General features: G+C 45.3%; 1 protein-coding gene across 1 annotated transcript in view; it reads left to right on the forward strand.

Annotated features, from left to right (window-relative positions):
• DHX34 (DExH-box helicase 34) overlaps positions 1 to 20224 on the forward strand; it is a 1224470-nt gene that overhangs the window by 1042697 nt on the left and 161549 nt on the right. Inside the window, exon 16 of the mRNA XM_069644554.1 lies at positions 1066 to 1207. Within this exon, the coding sequence (XP_069500655.1) occupies positions 1066 to 1207 (142 nt within the window). The remainder of the gene's footprint in view (positions 1 to 1065; positions 1208 to 20224) is intronic.

A 20224-nucleotide genomic window follows, 5' to 3' on the forward strand; every position in this document is an offset into this window, starting at 1 on the left:
AGCTCAAAAGGAAAATCACGTTATTTCCTTTTGCAGTTGCAGTGTTAGAGAAACCCCAGGGGATGTCTTCCTACGGGCTTGAAGGACAAACTAGTGTATTTCTTTCTCATTTATATGATTATTTAAAGTAATCCATAAAATAAGAGTTTCCCTTTGATGCTCTTTGAACCTAGTGGCTTTCTTCTTTGACATCTTGCATTAGGAAGGGTCTCTTCTATTTCAGGAGGACCTTATACCTCTCAAATGGTCTCTGGTGCCAAAACTCTTTTTTTCATTGCTGAACTTAGCGATGTGGTTCTTAAACAGTTTATGATGTATTTGAAATAAATCATCCATATATGGCAAATTAAATCTACTTGTAGAGTAGCCCCTCAATGCTCACAGCAGGAAGAAATAGTCTGGAGAAAGGCAAACTGGACATAAGAATAGGTAGATATTACATACCATAGTGACCTTTTCACACCTTAGCTTAAGTCCCCTTCATTCAGACAACCAACCAGAAACCTCTCGTCTCGGACTGTTGTATGGGATAAGAGAAAAGGAATGTGGTTTGGAAACCGGCAAGTGTGTTGAGGAGGTCCGTGATTATTATTATTATTATTGTTATAGGTTATTTATAACACGCTTTCTACCTAGAGATTTCTAAGCGCAGACCCGGGGATCGAACCTGTGTTGCTCTGCGTCCTCTTGCTTCCAAGGCGAGCACATTGCCCCTGAGCTATCCTCCCGAGTGACACCTTCGGTGCATGCAAAGGAGTGCATTTGACCAGGCCACAAACCGCAATTACTTTTGTTTTGGGCAAACAGGCTCTTTAGTCCAGTCCTCAGACCGGACAATGCCAGGTATCCCATGAGTCTGAAGAGAGTGGGACTGACGCTTACAACTATACGCTATACTTGTAGTGAAATTCTAGATACATCTGTATGATTTCTAAATCTTTTGAAGTTACAACACCAAGCATTCAGCTTTATAATATGTTTACTTTCATACTGACTATATGTACTTTTTTCTCTTCATTGGGAAATCTGAAAATCCTCACTTATTTCTTTTTCATAATTTCACAGAGTGAAACAGATTTGTACAGTGATTGCCTACGCACATTCTGGACATGTCCTAGGTGTGCTCTTTATATGCCTTTCACCCCCATGGAGCGTATAAGCCACGAGAACAGCTGCAAGCAACAGGAGGAGGCTGAACAGGAGCAGAGTAAGAATACTTATAAGTACCTTAGGGGTTTACTTAATACCCTTTCTAGTGCATACCTTTTTTCATAACGAGACTATAAGCATTCTATATTCTGCAAATGCTAGACAATTCATATTTCTATGAAATGTGAATAGTAAGACTAAATGTGTACAAAAAGAGATGTTTTTGCATAACGTACCATACTTTCGTAACCACCACAACCTCATAGTTACGGTAGCCCCATAAGAACCACATATGAGCATCACCTGATTTCTTGCAATGTAGCATCTCTTGGTAAATATTTCAGTGCTACTGCTACTTGTTTACCTGTGATACCCTTATGTAGAGAGTTGTTTTGTTAAAGTCAAATGATTACATTATATTTCTAATGTTACTTAAACCCACAGATTCCTGAACTGAGAAACTTTTCAAACAATAGGTTGGTGCCCATGACACTGGATATGATGTTTTGGGTGATATATAAGGAGTGGCAGTGCCCATGACCTCCTTTACTTTTCCATGCACTCAGATGCTGCTTTGGAACGCCACTGCTTCTAGCAATGTTGACCTGCGTCATGTCTTACCTAAAGGTCTCAGGTTTTAAGTCACGCAGGAACTTTGGGCAGCTCATGTCGTTATCGGACCTGCATGAGTGCTGTGTTTTGCGCTTTGGTCCCGATAATGATACCCAGGCAGGTGGCTCCTGCCAGTCAATGCACCCTCAGACCATTAGGGGGTGAGTCACAAATGTGTTTACTGCTCTGCAGAAGAATGGGAGAACCCCTGCCAAGTCTGTCAGAGCTTTAGGCCTCTAAGGAAAACTCCTCATTCACTAAGCAGAACAAGGAACAAGAGGATTCTCGGCCAAGTGAGAAAGCTGAGACGAAAAGATAAAAAGAAGAATAAACTGAGCAGGGGATATGCTTACTAAGTGACTCTAAAGGAAGAGTCACTTCTCCTACCAAGAAGCATCATTGTCACTCCCACTTCAGAGAGACTAACATTGAGGAGCCACCACCTAAACTTGCGAAGGTACTCTTACCTGCTAGCTCTATCGTTGTGGAGCAGTGGTAAGTTTTTTAGTAAATGATGTTAGTCATCTTTGTCAAAGCCCCGGCGGCTCTGGTGCTGGAGCCAGGAACTGCTGTGCCTTCTCAGGCGGTTAGGGAACCATCTTCGACCCTTCACCATACACTGTGAGCTCAGTCCAGGCCTTTAATGTGGATCTTCTTTGCTTCTCTAGGCACAGCACCCCCTCCACCATTGCTTTTCAGGCATCAACTTCAGTGATGCTCATCTCCGCTCTGTTTCAAAAGAAGAGCCCGAAATTCACCTCTTTATCCATATCCAAGTGTCTGTCAAGAGTTGTACAGGTCTTCGATGAAGACGGTGTCCCTGTCCCTTTTCAGCTCCAGCCTCTCAGTGAGGATAAACTGACTAATATCCCAGAAGAAATCCCAGAAAATGCTATTAGCAGAATATGGGTTTAGCCAGCTTGGCTTCTGGCCTTGGCGATATCAATGATCTAAACAAGCCCCAGTATGACTCTGCATAGGTCAGCATGCCTTTTAAAATTATTCTAGCCAAGTCTGATGAATGCCTTTGGAGCACTGCATCCTTGGTTTGAAGGTGCAGCGTGACCCAAAATAGATCTTACATTAGAACCCACCTCCCCATTAAACCTTCTGTATATCATGGTAAGGGGATGCACATACTGATAACATGCAAATCTGCCACTCAACGTCCCATGGGAAATCAATAGACAATAGTTGCCTGTCTCTTCCTGGAAGAAGGAGGATTGCCCTGCCCTCCTGGGCACTGCAGGCCAGACCACCATGGCCCTCAGCACCTCGTCTGATGAACCGGCGCAGTTGTCCCCTGATAAAATGGCCGCCGCACTGGAGCCGGGGCCACCACCATCCAGCAGCCCCTTCCTGTTAGAGGAGGCACCAGATGCGTCATGGCCCGCTTTCACCAATGAAATAGCCTTAGATCCCTTAGCCAGCAGGTGAAGCCAGCGGCACTCCAAGGCCTGCATCTAAGGACTTTGTAGCTTGCCTCTTCCTGTCCATTCCTGGACAGCCGCAGCCACAAGGAACCCTGCCCAAGCTCATTGGCAATGTGGCACTATCTGTAGCATGATCCTCCTACAAGACCCACAAGTACACATAGGCTACTGGACGTGATCGCTCTAACCTACTCCATCTGAAGCTATAGCTATGATGCACCTTAATAATCATTTGCTCCTCAGTAATGCTCCCTTCATACCCACCCTCTTCCTCCCTCCCCGCCTTGAACGACCTGCACAAGCACCATTACCCAGCCAAAGTCTGCCACATGCAGCTTCCCTTTACTCACCCCAGACTACCAATCCCCCTGGGAACTGCCAGATCGAAGTCGGAGGGTTCACTCCTGTGGATGCGCTACCCCCCATCAAGGCAGAATGACCGTCATGCCCAAAACCATCATGCAACATCCCACAGTCGGCACCCACCTAGCGGAGTTGCGCCCAACACCTATCCTTCCGCACCTGCATCTGCAGACCAAACTCCCCTGAGCACCGCCTCACAGAGCTTGAAAATGGCTGCTCTGGACCTACCCAATGACGTCCTGCAACAACATTCCCCCACAGCCAGCACCTACTGTGAGAAACCTGAAGGTGTCTCCCTAGATGGTCCCCGGGGATCTGTCTTCAAGGTGGCCAGGACATGGCCATTGCTATTTGATCCAGTTCCTGGGGGTGGACCAGTGAGGGAGGATCACCTGGATGTGGGGGTCCTTGGGGATTGGGGCACTGACGAGTGAGACGCGGTATCCCCCTTCTTTCAACACCTTTTCCCCATCCTACCAGGTAGGATATTCCAAAACACTGGCACCCCCACCCCTTCCCGACACAAACACTTTCTCACAACACAGAAGACAGCGGACTAACACCAGCGCCGTTTACCTGACATGTCCCAATACAAGGGTCAGGCAAAGTCAGGCAATTGACCATAATCACGTACACCTGACGGCCCTTTCCCTTCCTCACACGGATAAAAGGTGCCGCACAAGAAGAGCAAGGCAGACCGCACAACGTGAGTGCTAATTCAGCATGGCAATTCAAGAGGAGGAGAAAGACAGTGCAGACTGAGAGTGATAAGGAGAGAAGCGACCTTGCCCTTTCCGACCAAGGCCTGTGAAACCTCTGAAAAGTCTGCAAACAATAGCCAGCGTGTGTTGCAGCAGATGTCTATGGTACATGAGACCCTCCTCCGCTGATGACCAAGCTGGGGAGTGACGTGGGTCTCTGTGGTACCAACCTTGACTTGAAGCTGAAGAATGCCGAGCGGTTCATCACAGCCGGTGAGTCGAGGGAAGAGCTGATGATAAATCGATTTGTGTTGAACGATAAATAGCCAACGGGTCATTTGAACTTTTGGGCAGCTTAAAGACACTATTGGTGAAAGAGGGCGAAAACCAGCAACAAAGGAGTCCGGCACCACGTGGGTGCTCAGGCAGGAAACTGTGGGCGATTACTCGACATTAGAAACTACCGTAACCAGAAGCCCTTGGGAAGAGGCGAGAAGAGGTCAAAGTGGTCATACAGAGGTCTTGTAAAATCCTCTGTACCGTCGAAGGTCTTTGACCGACAGATGATTGCGAAGCTAAGGGAAATGAGTCCTGCTTGGTGGAATGAACGTATGAACAGTGTGTTCTAAAAGTTGGTGAGAGTGTACCCTGTAGAGGGAAGCCCGACAAAAATGGCGAAGCCTGAAGAACTGTTTAAAAAAGACATTAAGATTTGTGAACATAAGAAAATCCACAGTGAACCCTAAGGAGGGAGGCTAACGTCGGCAAGGGGTCAGAGCCTGAAAGAGGGAGATCCGGGGTGGAAAGTTATCACCAAAGTCCATTGGAAAAGGAACTGTTTAGCCAATTTGTTGAATACGATTTTGTGAAGGGTCTACGCCCAGAAGAGGGAGACCCAGGGGTGAAGCCATCACCCCAAGTATACGTGGAACTGACCTTTGTGTTTGTTGGTTGGATACATCAGGTCTCGAATACAAGAGACTTTTTATTGAAAAGAGACTTAACTATCGAAGAACCTGATAGCTGATAGGAAATTGTCGGCTCGTGCTGGGAAAGTCCGAGCGCGTGCTCTGCTCAGGAGATCCGCCTTGTTCCTTGCTCAAAACGTGGAGAAGGGAGACCCCTGGTAATCACATCCTGGCTTATTATTTGTGAACACTTCTTTCTTTATTGAAACCCTATTCCACACTCTTTCTGTAATTAGTTGTAAGGAATTGGCAATTGGTTTTTCTTGGTATAGGCCCTTTTATTTTGATACAACGCAACAAGGACTCTTAGATTTAGGTTTAGATTTCCATCCTGCATTATCAGTTTCATAAACACCCTTGAACTGTGATCACTTGTGTCTGTCTTTACTGTTGCCACTATGAGTTCCTTACACTACCTACCTGAGGTGTGCCCTACACCCTCCCTCTCGCTCCTGCATCTGCAGCCCCAAATTCCCCAGAGCTCAGCCTCACGGAGCCTGAAAACAGCCACTCTGAACCTACCCAATGACGTCCCGCAATAACATCCCCCAAAGCCAGCACATACCTAGTTGAGGTACGCCCTACACCTTTCCTTTCGCCCCTGCATCTGTATCCCCTAATTCCCCTGAGCACCGCCTCACGGAGCCTCAACATGGCCACACCTGAAAACACAACCACTGCTCTTTGTCAATGCTCACTTCAACCATTAGGGGTCATTGCCCATATGACACCTAGCAGCGCACCCCTTGATGGGCTCCCTTTCTCCCTGAGCCACACAAGAGTACCCACGTACCCCTGTACTATCCTCACCCAGAACCCTCCCTCCGCACCCCCTAGGCATTTCCTTCCTAGTCAGGCCCCAGGAGGACTGACACTCATGCCCATGCCACAATACATAACCACCATGCACCAGTGCAAGCACCACCTGATGACAATGCAACCAGTTGCTCCCTCGCCCCAGTGAACTGCTATCCTGTGCATCAGGGAATGAATGCCAAGGCTCCGACCCCTATGCTGAGAGAACCCACCACTGAACTCACAATCAACACATGCTTCAATACAACACACACACATACATTCACCACGCCATGCATAGGCAAAAACCGACAAGCTCCTCTCTCAAGTCGGACTTACCCCTATGCCAACACACTCACCTTGCCTACCCTAGGTACTGTCAGACCCGCAATTCCTTCCTCTGTTATCATACCAGAACCCAGTGCCACCTTCCTGATTTCACACCACCTTCTGCCATGCAAACTGCTACCAACCATCCGCTGCCTGTCCACCTTCCTCGTCACTCTCTTGCATCCCGATCAATGCTATGTCCATTGTCGCACACGCTATGGACATCCAGGACCTGCTCACATCCAACAAAACTGACATCATCACCATCACTTGGCTCACTCCTACATCCGGCCCAGCCTTATCCATCGCAGTATTGTCCGGATATACTATTATCCGAGAAGACCGACCCACTGGCAAAGGAGGAGTTGCCGCCTCAATTCACAAAAGCACCCTTGCCCTCCGACCTATAACCTCCCCTTTGACTGGATTGTGTCCTCCCATGTATTCCTTATCTTTGATTTTTCCATATCCAGCTTGCTGCTTCGGAAAAAGTTTCCAGTAGAGGGCGCTGTGCATCAATACCTGTCGAGCCGATGTCCCTCGGAGGCCTCTGTATCAATGTCGACGTCATCACGGGTATAAGGAGTCACGCGCAGTGTCCATTGCTCAGTTCCGTTTTTCTGTGCTTCATGATCTTCGGGAACGTGACGCTCGGTTCTGTGAAGAGAACTAATTCTTCGCATTTCTGTCAAGAAAACTTTCAACTTCTCGATACAACATGGCCTGTTAGTCGGCTCCATCCACGCCCCGATCTGACTTTAGAAAATGTCGAGATTGTGGGCCAAAGATGTCCTTGACAGATCCCCAAAGGGTCTGTCAATGGTGCCTTGGGGCAGAGCATCCCTGTTTGGAGTACGAAGAGTGCCTTTCGATGACAGCGAAAGCCTTAAGGGAGCACAGAGGGAAGCTGGAGAGAGGTAGGCCTAAAAAATCCATTACCCCTACCAAATTTACCTCAGACGAGTCGAGACCGCCGTCTCCTCGATAAAATAAACACTCCCGATCTAGATGTCGGAGCAGATCGCATCACTCATCCGCTTCGAGGCATAGCAAGGAAAGGCATCACAGATCGCCTTCTACATCATCCTCCAGTTCACCAGAGAGAGTAAAATGCCCCACTTAAAACAGCCCCCCAGCTCAGTGGGAGGAATTTTGTAAAAAAATGATGAAGGTGTTCGAAAATGTGGCCTTGCCCCCCTCGGAGACACCTAGAGGCGATACCCCAGGATAATAACCTGGTAGCGACTAAGCCCTAAGTCGTCGATCTTGGCGAAACATACTCCTGGAGAGCATCACAAACCCTCGAGTCGAGTCAAAGCCTCTTCGACGCACAAGGTGTCAATACTGTCAACTCACACATCGACACCGGTAATTGTTTCATCGACACCTTCAGCACCTTCGATGAAAGAAAAATCGTTGCTTCGTACGTCGTCCCCATCGATCACTTCGTTCTCCTCGAAATTTTTGTTGAAAACGTCAAAACCGGTTTTGATTCTGTCAACGTCATCGAGACCAATCTCAAATCTATCGAGACCAATGACTTCTACTTCGACTGTGACAAGTTTATCCTCTCCTGTAATGACTGCTGTAGCTCTTTCCTCTTTAGAAACAACCTCTAAGAAGCTCTGATTTTTTCAGAGGTTTGTCCTCAATTCATGAGGAGGGAGAAGTTCAGACTCAGAAAGACCCTTTGGTCTAGAAAGTGTTAGACCTCACATTCTAGAGCAGCTAATTCCTGAAGATCCTTGTAGGAAGCTATTGGAATAAATACCTCCCCAAAGATAGATTTAACCAAGACTGAACCAGGTGAACATGCTGAAAGTAATTATAGGTCACTCATGAACAGAGTCATGGAATATATGGGGTGGTCTAGGCCTGCACCCGTATATCACGTTGGCAGACCCCACCTTGCGAGGCAGACCCTACTTCGTGAAAGAAAGTCTACTTTTCAAAGGACTGAAGAACGGAACAGTATTTTGCACTCCCTAGTTTTGGGCAGAAAATGAACAAAAGGACTTGTTTGATAATTTCTAGCAATATAATTTGGTCCTTTAATTGATTATCAATCTTCCATATTAACTATGTCACAGTGAATAAACCATCAGTAGGGTGATTTGTTTCTGATGCAATACTATCTTTTGAATGTATTTTCAAGATGTCTGTTCTTTGAGTTTGTTCATTTTACAAGTACTAGTCTTAGTTGAATAACTTCTATCAATTTAGGAATTTTGGGTCACATTTTCAGACTTTGTGTTATTAAATGTATGCATTTGACTTGTTTTCCTAAAATCAACCTCAACTCTTACCACACCCGATGTGTTAATAGTGATAATCTGTTAAATTGACTATCAATTTCTTTACCTCTGCATTTGATTCATGTATTTTTCAATATCAACTCCAAAATATTTTATACACACGTCTGTATTTACTTTACCTCTCAACATCAATTCAAACTTTTACACATAGGATGAGGTAACGATTACACTCTGTTCAATTACTTCATGGGTTTTTTCTATGTCCGAATTCATGTATTTTAACATTTGTGCTTATTTTTCGATAATACATATGAGCAAAAAATGATAACGTTTGGTCTATGTGTTTTTCTGGCTTTAGAAATAGCATAACTAATTACTTTTGATTTTCAAACAAATTAATGGTTGGACCAAGGAGTTTCTCTAAATAATACAACCCTTGTGCAACCAACCACATGTAGTAGTACCCTTCCTTTTGTTAGTAATCTGCCACCGTATATGAACAAGATGATCTCACGTACATACTTGATAGTCGACCACAAGAAGACCCTATAGTACCCTTTCACAAAGCCCTGCAGAAAAAAGTGTCCAGTAATTGGGAAATGCCGGAAGTTATTCCTGTTGTTAGTAAGAAACTGTCGGCAAAATACAGAGCTTCATCTGCAGACCCTCCATACTTGTCTAAACATCCACCCCTTGAAAGCTTGCTTGTTCAAGCTGTAACTTCGTCAGGAAGACAAACTGCGTATCCTACAATCCTGCAGGATCGTGACGATAAAAAGGTTGATGCCATGGGCAAGAAAGTTTTCTCGGTATGTAGCATGGCGCTAAAGTCTCCAAACGCCACATGCACACTGGCGAGATTCAACCACACCCTTTGGGAGTGTGCTTTAATGGCGGCTGACCATCTCCCTGAAGGGGAGAAGAGAGACAGTTTCCTGAATATTATCAAGGATGGGAAGGATGCAATGTGTGAATCCCTCCAGACAGGTCTCGACTCTGTTGACAGCATCAGCAGAGCCATGGAGGCTAGTACCACAATCCGTAGATTTGCGTTGTTGCAGAAATCTGGATTTGCTCCTGATGTGGAATCCAGACTTCTGAATATGCCCTTTGAGGGCACCCGTCTATTTGGTATAAAAGCTGATAACAGTTTGGAGAAGTTGCAAACTTCCAAAGCAGCAGCCAAATCCCTTGGAGCAGCAGTTCGACAAACTCCAAACCGCCCCACAGGTACGCCCTGGAGCGGTAAATCCTTTTACTATTACTCAGCATTTGGAAAAGGCAGAGGACAGCCAGCTCAAAGGGGCCAGAGACGATTTACCCGTGGTGGACGCGGTAAGGGTTCTAAGTCCGCATCTGCAGGTGCTGCTTTACCCTTTCCCCGGAACAGGCTTGGAATCATCTAGATTGTGTTTGCCACTCCGTCCACAAGCTGGGCTTCTCCCTCAACTTCAAGAAGTCCCATATGATACCATCAGAGAAACTCCAGTTTATTGGAGAAGTCCTGGACACATCCCTGGGAAAAAGCCTCGCCACCAGAGGTGAGGGCTCAAGACATTCTACAGATGGTGACGACATTTCAGAATGCCTAACATCTTCCGGCCTTTGATTTTTTAAGGTTGCTCGGCCTGATGGCATCCTGCATTTTTCTGGTGCCAGAAACTCGTCTGAGAATGAGATCTCTCCAGTAGGCTCTCAGAACTCAATGGTCACAATTCTCAGGAAAGATGTCAGATCTCCTACAAATCCCAAACAGAGTCACACTGGATCTTCAGTGGTGGGGCTGTCGGGAAAACATCTTTAAAAGGAGAACCTTTTTGGCAACCATAGCCGAAGATAACAGTAGTGATGGACGCCTCACTCACGGGTTGGGGAGCCCATACCAACGACTTAACCATCAGCAGTCGTTGGTCTCCATCGGAGTCCAAACTACACATCAACCTTTTGGAGCTGAGCACAATCAGGCTAGCTCTGAAGGCTTTCCTGTCATCGGTACGGGGAAGAATTTTCTGATAATGACGGACAACACAGTGGCCATGTACTACCTCAACAAGAGAGGAGGTGTAGGGTCACTACTCGTGTGCAGAGAGGCAATGCAGCTCTGGTTCTGGGCAATGCAAGAAGGAATCTCTCTGTCGGCAGTTCACCCAGCCGGAGAGGAGAACATGGCGGCGGACGCTCTGAGCAGGCAGAGCACAGTCTCACACGAATGGGAACTAGCTCAGGAAGTCCTGCACGAGATCTTCACCCTTTGGTGAACCCCACAAGTAGATCTGTTCGCAACCAGTCTCAACAGGAAGTGAAAAGTATTCTGCTCAAGGGATTTCCCCTGAGAGGAGCTCTAGGAGACACGTTTGTGGTGGACTAGGAGTTTGCACTCCTATACGCGTTCCCTCCAGTCCCCGTCATTCCTCATGTAATAAGGAGGTTCAGCAAAACCATGATCCTAATTGCCCCGGACTGGAACAGGAGAATGTGGTACCCTGACCTTCTAGACATGTATATCTGTCCTCTGATTCATCTTCCACAAAGAGAGGATCTTCTCTGGCGAGAGGAGGGTCAGGTTCTCCATCCAGATATCCGGACCAATTTTCCCTCTGAATAATTTTCTCTTTGTGCGGAACTGGTTTTCTTTTGTGTGCACATTATTTTCCATGTGTGCAACTGACTAATGAGGTAAGCCACTTTGCGAGCATGCGTATTTAGTGAACTACTGTCACAGAAGAGAGTTTGGAAAGGAATTTCCTCTTCCCAGCCACTGCAATTCATGACAATTCTTAGAACACTTTTTCCAAACAAATAGGCTAAAATAAAATGTCATATGTGATTAAACAGAAAACTCATCAACCAGTCCAAGACTTCAACATCTACCACAGTACCTTGCAAACATTTTATGCCACTGGAAAATCACTAATATGTACTACAAAACACAAATATCTCTTGTCCTAAACTGATGTGACTGTCAAGAAATTTAGACAAAATACAACATTTACCAATGGATTAATGGAAATTAAAAGCAATGTCTCAAAAAAAATGCTGATAGGAGTTCAAGTGCCACTTTAATGAAGTAATTCAAGGGCCAGGGTAACCTGCTTAATTTGTGTAAGGATGATCATTGCCTCAGAATAACTGCACCTCAGAATATGATGATCAACAATTCCTGTGCCTCTGCTTACTATGCACATTGCGTTGTCCTGTGGGTAGTGATAAAACCAGCCTTACAGCTACGAAGCATATACACCATCCATGTTTACTCCCTAAAAAAATGAAAATGTGCCCAACAAAAATGAGAAACAATGAAAATGTTGTTGCTTCAACCCACAAAGCTCCACTGATATATTTTCGAATTAGTGACCAGTAGAGCAGTGGCATAGGAGGGAACTCTAATAATATGAATGCCTGATCTCAACAGGAATTTTAAGGGGAAGAACATATTTTAATAAGCAGAAAGTATTCCTTTTGGCAAAGCTAATGACTTTTTTACTCCCTGAAAAATCATTTGACTCCATGTAGGGAATACAATCTGATTAGAGCCCTGCTTATACCCCTGACATAGGAAGTTAATGACAGGACACATAATAAAGTCTATAGTTTTGCCCACCCTTCCGCAGCACAGCCTAGATAACATTAAATAAGTGCCTTACTGAAGTTTATTATGTAGCCCTGCTGAAGAAAATCACATATTCTTTGTTGTCAGTTAAATAAGATGCAGGGGGATGCTAGAGACAGTACACACAGAACACACGTTATATTAAAAAGCCCTCAGCAGCTGAGCATAGAAAGAAGAAGAAGGTTCTGTTGTCTAGACAGGTGCTAGAATTTTCTATCCTTTAGCAAACAAGCCAACACATTTCCTTCAGTGTACTGCCGAAAGGTCTGACTTGGTTTTTTAAATGAACTGCTTTGTTGATCACCCGCAAGGAGTGATGACCTGTGCTCTTCCACCCATACCCTTCGCCGGCCCCTGTGCTAGCCTCCAATACTAGTTGATAGAGCACTGTAAAAAGTGAGGGATTGTAGCAGTAAACAATCGCTGGGATATTTGTAGACCCGCTTTTTTTGCAAGCAAGGCGTATTTAATGCCTCACCTTATTATGTGCATTTTTTTAAGAATGTCATGACTCTGCATGTAAGGAATTCTTTTGCAGTGCATATAAGATTGTTTGCAACATACCCCACCCTTATATCATTGTGTACGATTACACAGTGCTCAGTGAATCTGTTTTTGTATAACAGAGGGTTACGATATAATGTGTCAAGGTCTATGCCCAAAGGAACTCTGAACACTTGGAAAACGAGGCAGATTGTGTGAAAAGCATTGTCCTGTCTGAATATCCGGTACTTATAGAGTAATGTTAGTAATGCAACAGTAGGAGACACCGAGCATCAGACTTGTCATCTGAAAATCCTTACAGGGCCAATTCATATTTGAATTTTATAATGCGTTAACTTGCAAAGCAGCTGCTTCAAAGCACTTGATTGACAAATGTACAAAGAGGAAGTATTGTGTAAAGGTTACACATCCAGATAGCCTGCTTACTTACAATCAGTATCCGATATTCGAGCTTGTAGTTCAAGTGTATCGTGTGGATAACGCTTCTGGTAAGGCACAACGAGTAACAGAAATTCTGGCACGTGAACGTTCTTCATATTATTCATATTACAACAAACATAAAACAAGTGGATGTAGGTACACGTCTGCTAACCTTTCGCAGAGCCAAGAGAGGAAGAGTCAAGGTTGTCCAGTACTGTATTAATGTGTTCTGCGGCAGAAGTTAGAGTCATAAGGTAAAAGTGTGGTAGAATCAAGCTTCGGAGTCATGGGTGGGGAGGGAACATTATTTGGTTAATGTGTGCAGATGTGTGTATCTTGGTTAGATTCTTCTGTTCATGGAGCCAGTTTTTCATTTTCGTTTTTAACATCTTATGTGTGTATTTTGCTCTTCAGGGTTTTAGGTGTTTACGGTCACCCTTGCATAGTAGTGTAATGCAAATGAGAAGAATATAAAGACTAGTTGCATATTTTAAGAGAAAGAAAAGTAATTGCTGTGGCTTGTGCCTTATTAAATATTTTTGAAAAGGTGAATATTGTCTGTGTGCGCTACTAAAATTCTTCTGAGCGGCACCCAGAAGGAAGCTGGGCAAGCGCACATGTGCACAGCTTAGAGGGAACACTGAATTCAGGACTCTCAACCTCCACGCATGGTTTCTGAAAGGTTGAGGTACAAAGATTGGGACCTCCTGGACGACGTAATGGAGGTGTTGCTTTCGGCCAGAAGGCCAGCGACCAAATCACTATACCGCTGGCGTTGGAACAAGTTCTACAGCTGGTGTAGAGATAAGAATATTGACCCTTTTTCATGCAATACACTGATGGTGTTATCTTTCCTTTTACGCTTCGCAAACCTAGGACTACAAGTCGCACAATTAAGGGTTACCTAGCCACGCTGTCCATCTTCAAGCGCACAGCTGAGGAACCCTCATACTTTAAAATGCCTCTAGTAATTAAATTCTTGAAAGGGTTGACCAATGTCTACCCTCCAACTCCTTTTCAAGTTCCCCTGTGGGACCTAAATCTAGACCTAACATTTCTAATGAGTACTCCCTTCGAACCCCTCCATTCGTGCCCATTGAGATTTCTTACTCTCAAAACTGTTTTTCTAGTGGCAATAACTTTGGCCAGAAGAGTGAGCGAGCTACAGGTTTTATCTTGCAAACCTCCACACACTATCTTTCACAAAGATAGTGGTTCTACAAGTGAAGCTTAATTTCCTCCCAAAGGTGGTTTCGGAGTTTCATTTCACTAACAAAATAACTCTACCTTCCTTTTACCCTCCTCCACATCTGGGGAAAGAGGAAGAAAGGCTGCACAGACTTGACCCAAAGCGTGCTTTGAGTTTCTACATTAGCAGACTTTCAAAACTTAGACAAACAGACCAATTGTTTGTAGGATACACAGGTCATAAACTGGGCCTAGCCATCACCATGCAAACCATTTCAAGAGGGATTATCCTAACAATTCTAGAATGCTATAAATTGGCAGGTAAAGACCCTCCTCAACATTGGAGGGCTCATTCAACCAGGGGTATCGCAGCTTTGTCAGCTCTCCAGAGGGGAGTTCCAGTAAAAGACATTTGTGTGGCGGCCAAATGGTCATCTGCACACACCTTTACAAAATTCTATAGCTTGGATTCCTCCACTAGCCAATAGACCAAATTTGGAAAAGCTGTATTGCACTCTGTGCAAACTTAAAACATGCTAATTTTACTCCCTCCTCCAATACACATTACTGCTTTGGGAGTCTATCAAAGATAAGGAATACGTGGGAGGACACAATCCATTCGAAGAACAAGTTACTTACCAACTGTAACGTTCTTTCGACTGGATGTTCCTCCCACGTATTCCTTATCACCCCTCCCATCCTTCCCTGCAGTAAAACTTCCCTTGTTGTTGCAGTCTGCGCTCCCTCATGGTTAGTAACCATCTCATCCTGCACAAACCTAACACTTCAAAACGGAACTGAGCAACGGATGCTGCGCGTGACTATACCTGTAATGATGGCGACGTCGATAAAGAGGCCTACGAGGGACATCAGCTCGACAGGCGTCGATGTGCAGCGCCCTCTACTGGAAACATTTTCCGAATCAGCAAGCTGGATATGGAAATATCAAAGATAAGGAATATGTGGGAGGAACATCCAGTCGAAAGAACGTTACAGTTGGTAAGTAACTTGTTCTTCTATACCACACTGCAAAATCACAGAGCCAAACTAGCCTGTTCACCTAACTCCACCAACGCACTTCACCTCATCTACCGAGCACCAGGCACCATTGCCTCATTTGAAGAAGACCTCACCCAACTCCTCTCTACTAACTTAAAACCCTTCACCCAGCTGACCATTCTAGGTGATCACAACCCTAGGTTACAATGATCCCACAGACTCAGAAGCAGCACCCCTTACTAAAATGGTGACTGCCTTTGGTTGCACTCAAATTGTCCTAGACCCCTCCCACATAAAACACTTGATTGGATTCTGGACCACAATTGTAACATCTCCATCCTCTCTAACACACCCTGCCCCCGGACCGACCACCACTGCATTAGCTTCTCTATCCCTACTTCCCCCTGCAGCCCAGAAAGCCCATGTCGCTGCCCCCTAACATAGCTTGCAGCTCCTGCAATCTGACAAGAGTGCCTACTCCCATTGCTCTCCCCCCACATACCTACAAACCTAGACACCAAGGCATGTGTTGCTCACTGCAACACTATGCTTACCAAAGCTGTCGAGACTCGCCCCACTCAAGCCCTGGAAATCCAAGAACACTAAGCACAGGAACTCTTGGTTCACAACCGAACTAGAATCTCTAGTTGCTTAAAAAAACAGGCTGCAAAAGCTGCCTAGCAGAAACTCCCCACGAACCAAAACAAAGCATGATTCACAGAGGCAGCAGAAATGTACAAAAGAAATCTATAAATCTAAAGCCACTATTTATAGCACAAGAATTACTGAAGCTGCTTCAAACACCCGAGAATTGTTCTCCATCTAAAGAGAACTAGAATCCCCCATCACTCCTCGCCCTAACGTCACGAAAGACACTACTTGGTGTAACAAAATTCAAGAAGCACTAACACATGAAGTCACACGATTTCTTGATAAAATTAAAGCCAAACTTGCCAGCTGCTCCACAAACTGGTCAGGTCATCTCCAGAACAGTCCGACCCCTATCGCCCAATGTTAGGCAGAATTATATGCAGTACCCTTTGGAAACACAACACACAATTAGGACTACAAGTGACAGTACAAATTCACCTTTGGTACAAGCCTGTACTACACAGTAAAGTGGTAGCGATGGTTAAGCAGCCAGACTTACCTCAAGAGTAAAGTGAGCAGTATCAAAGGTTACACAAAGGACAACGATTACTATGATTCAAACAAACACTGACTCAAGGTTTCTGAGTAAAAGAATATACATTTATTTACCCATCAGTTATTAAACATTTCACTATTATCAAGCAGTTGAAAAATCACGTTTCTAATACACTACACCACACCCAATAGATTCTGGACAAGTAAGGCTCAAAATGAAGTGTGAGCAAAATGGAACTCCAGTAATTTAAAAGGGAGGGAAAGACAAAGTTGGACAGAATTTGAGCAGTACCAACAAGTGAGTAAACAGGGCAATCTAGAAAAGGAACTACAGTGAGGAAATGAAATCAAGAGTGCCTGGCCCAAAGTCAATGGACCAAAATCTTTGCAGAGGATCACACAGTTCAGGGTAGTTTGCGGTTAAGTCTTTGCCAAGAGTTCAGAACGAAGTTGGTTGGACGAAAAGTTACTTTAAAGAATAGAGAAGGTCAAGCCCTCGGATTGGCGAAAGATTTCACACACTTTCACTGCGGCTGGACGAAACGAACAACCGGGTTAGCACAGTACCTTTAAAGCAGAAGAATGCTGTAGCTACGGCAGACGTTCCTGGCAGGCCCTGCAGGCTCACGGTTCCTGAAGCGACTCTCGGACTGACAAGAAGGAGGAAGACTGGAGGGTCCTGCAGTGCCCTGGGAAGAAACGAGCAGCGCAGCAAAACGGCGAATAAAAGATGCGCGCCTTAAAACCCAAGCATGGTCCGACCTTCCTGGCTATTCGGTTCACTGTAGCTGTGTACAGCAAATTCGACCAGGGGAGGGAGGCCTGGCTTGCAGTTTGGCGAACTGGTTGTTCCTACCAGCTCAAGGGGAGAAGATTCCTTTCAGATCTTCCCTGTCGTCAAAGTTTGGAGATTCGGACCCGCAGCAGGGATTCACCGGGAGGTTCAGTCATGGTAGAGGTCCTCTTCTGTCAGCTTCTCTTCGGTTCTCTCGATCCAGTGGCGACTCTGCCTTCTCAGTCCCAGAGACCTGCTTTTTATGCAGTTTTCCCTCATTCACCCAGCCTGGCTGTCAATAACACAGCAGGGTGGCTGTCCCGCAGGGACAGTCACCACAGCCAATCATACCAGAGTGCAACATGGGTCTCCAAGGAGACCCTGTGCAGGGAGTCTCAAAACCCTCCCTCACATCCTGTCCCCCTCAGACATACAGGTGCCTAAGGAGGGCTTCTGTGCAGAAGCCCGCGAAAGGCTGGTGAACAAAGGAACCAAACCTGGTTTGGCACGCAGAGAAAGACACGAGAAAGACTTTTACAAAAGAAAATGGCGAATAAACCCAGCCGGAACCATATAAAAGTAAATATGGTCCAGCGGGTTTAAGTTCGAGGCTACCAACATATCCTAGAACAATACCAACGCTATTTAAAATAACTGCGGTAGGAAAAATAGGGTAGTTACCACTTCCACCAGTCAAATCTTAATGAAAAGGGAACAATACAATGTTCCATGAGAAACAGACACAAATGGATAACTAGTAACCCTTTCCAGTACTCTATATAAGATAGCTTGTACTGGGTCTGTGGATTTTAAAAAGACTAAAAGTCAATGGCAACTTTACATGTTCTGGGAGACAGTAGTCAGTCCCAGAAAATGGAGTCTGAGTTGTGAAGTGTCACTGCACTGAAGGTGCTGTGTAACACACAGTAAAAAGAAGATACCTATGGAGTAGGTGAGGCTCCACAGTCTATGAACACAACAATGTTAAACATACACAGCAAAACACATGTAAGAGTAGGAAAAAAGGCTCACACTCTTACCAGGTGAAGAAAAGAAACCCCAGAAATCCAGCAAAGCTGCTGAGGGACTCAGTAGGTAAGGGAAATTAGCCATTTTGGAGAATTCTCCCTAACACCCAACCTTTCAAATTCAAACCTATTTCAGAGCCTGATTTAGCTACCATTATTGCAAGCCCAAATTGGTAAAAATGCGCTGACCCTCTGATCACACTTATCGCTGCCATTGTCAATTCCTCATTCAATTCCTGCACCATCCCGACCTGCCTTAAAGACTCATGGATCACCCCTCTCCTTATGAAACCTTCTTTGGACCCCACTATCCACACCAACTATAAACACATCACTACAATGCCTTTCCTCTTGAAAATTATCGACAACGTAGCTTACTCCCAAATCCAAGCCTTCTTGGAAATTGACCACATCCTGAGCCCTTGCCAGTCCGGCTTCTTCCCCCGCCATTGTACTAAAACAGCACTCTTTGGGCCTCATTACACGGACGGCGGTAAGGGTTAACAGTGACCGTAAATGGTACCGGTGACCGTTAACTCTTACCGCCTTACTACGAGGTCCCTTTGCGGGTTGGAGACTTTAACGCCTGCTTTTTGCAGGTGTTAAAAACCAACCCGCAAAGGGACCAGGGAGCTAATTACGGTACCGCAATTTGCGTTGCCGTAATTAGCACCTTCCCCATTCCCATTATTCCCTATGGGGCAGAAATGGGAATGTGGAAGGGCAATGGGGGAAGGGCGAATTACCGCCCCACCAACCTTGGAATAGGGTGGTAATTCCCCTTTCCTCCAAGGCGGTGCCGGTATTTTACCGGCATGGACCAAGGTGCTAATAGCACCTTGGTCCACCGCCGTCCGTGTAATGAGGCCCTTTGACTTGAAGAATCAGCTTGACGAGGCCAATGATGTGGGAAAACTATCTCTCCTTCTCCTTTTAGACCTACCACCAAACGCTCTGTAAGCATATCACTAAAGTTACAGGCTTCTCCCCCGAAGCAGCCAACTGGTTTGCATCCTTCCTGGCCAACAGAACCGCCAGTGTCTTCTCTGACAAAGCGAGCGTCAGCCATCCCCACTCCTATATCATGTGGTATGCCCAAGGTTCATGTGTCGCTCCCACCTTGTACAACATGTACACCAAGCATTTATTTGATCATCAGTGAGGTGGCTCAGCTCCACCTCACTGACGAGGCCCAACAAGGCTGAGACACGTGTCTGGAGATGCTGTTGGTACTGTTGTTCAAAGGTTTGCCTGGCATTTCGGTGCTGGACTGCCCTTGTAAGCAGGACAGACTGATATGCAAATGGGTATACCTCCTTTGTGAAAAGAAAAGTGAGCAACACGTGATTGTTTCGGACTCTCAGATTGGGAAAAAAACAGAGAACAGGTTATCATGCCATGTTCATTCTAGTGAGAGTTGCCTGCTATCTTTTTTGTAAGTTATCAATGATGTTTAAAAAGTTCAGGCGCACTTCAGCTGCTTTTTAAAGGCAAAGCTTGTGAAACTGATTCTGGCCGTGCTAAATTCATTACTAAGTACAATTCTGGAGCCAAACGTATTCTGTCCATTACTTCCTGGCCTATCCTTAATATTGATCAGGAGATAAACCAAACTTTACCTCCTCCTCCAGAAAAGACAAATAAGTTCCCAGCTGTTTATGCTTGGCCACACCGCCCTTTGATTGGCTATCGAAAGGGAAAAGGGAAAGGTACAGGTGGTTTTAAAAAATGCATGAAATGCAAGGTTTGCCAAATAGCTATGCCCAGAAAGTCTTGTGCTTATTTGACATATTAGCAAAACCATCACATTTAATACCATATGTAGTTTATGGAAATATATGTCCCTGTTAAATAATAGTATTCCGAAGGGTACCTGGTTACTGCCTTGCTCTGCCCACGTCGGTACAATAATATCAACAAACGAATGAGCAAGGTCAGGTCGATCTCT

The sequence above is a fragment of the Ambystoma mexicanum genome, chromosome 2p (genome assembly GCF_040938575.1).
Source record: "Ambystoma mexicanum isolate Mex_15411 chromosome 2p, UKY_AmexF1_1, whole genome shotgun sequence".
Taxonomy (NCBI): domain Eukaryota; kingdom Metazoa; phylum Chordata; class Amphibia; order Caudata; family Ambystomatidae; genus Ambystoma; species Ambystoma mexicanum.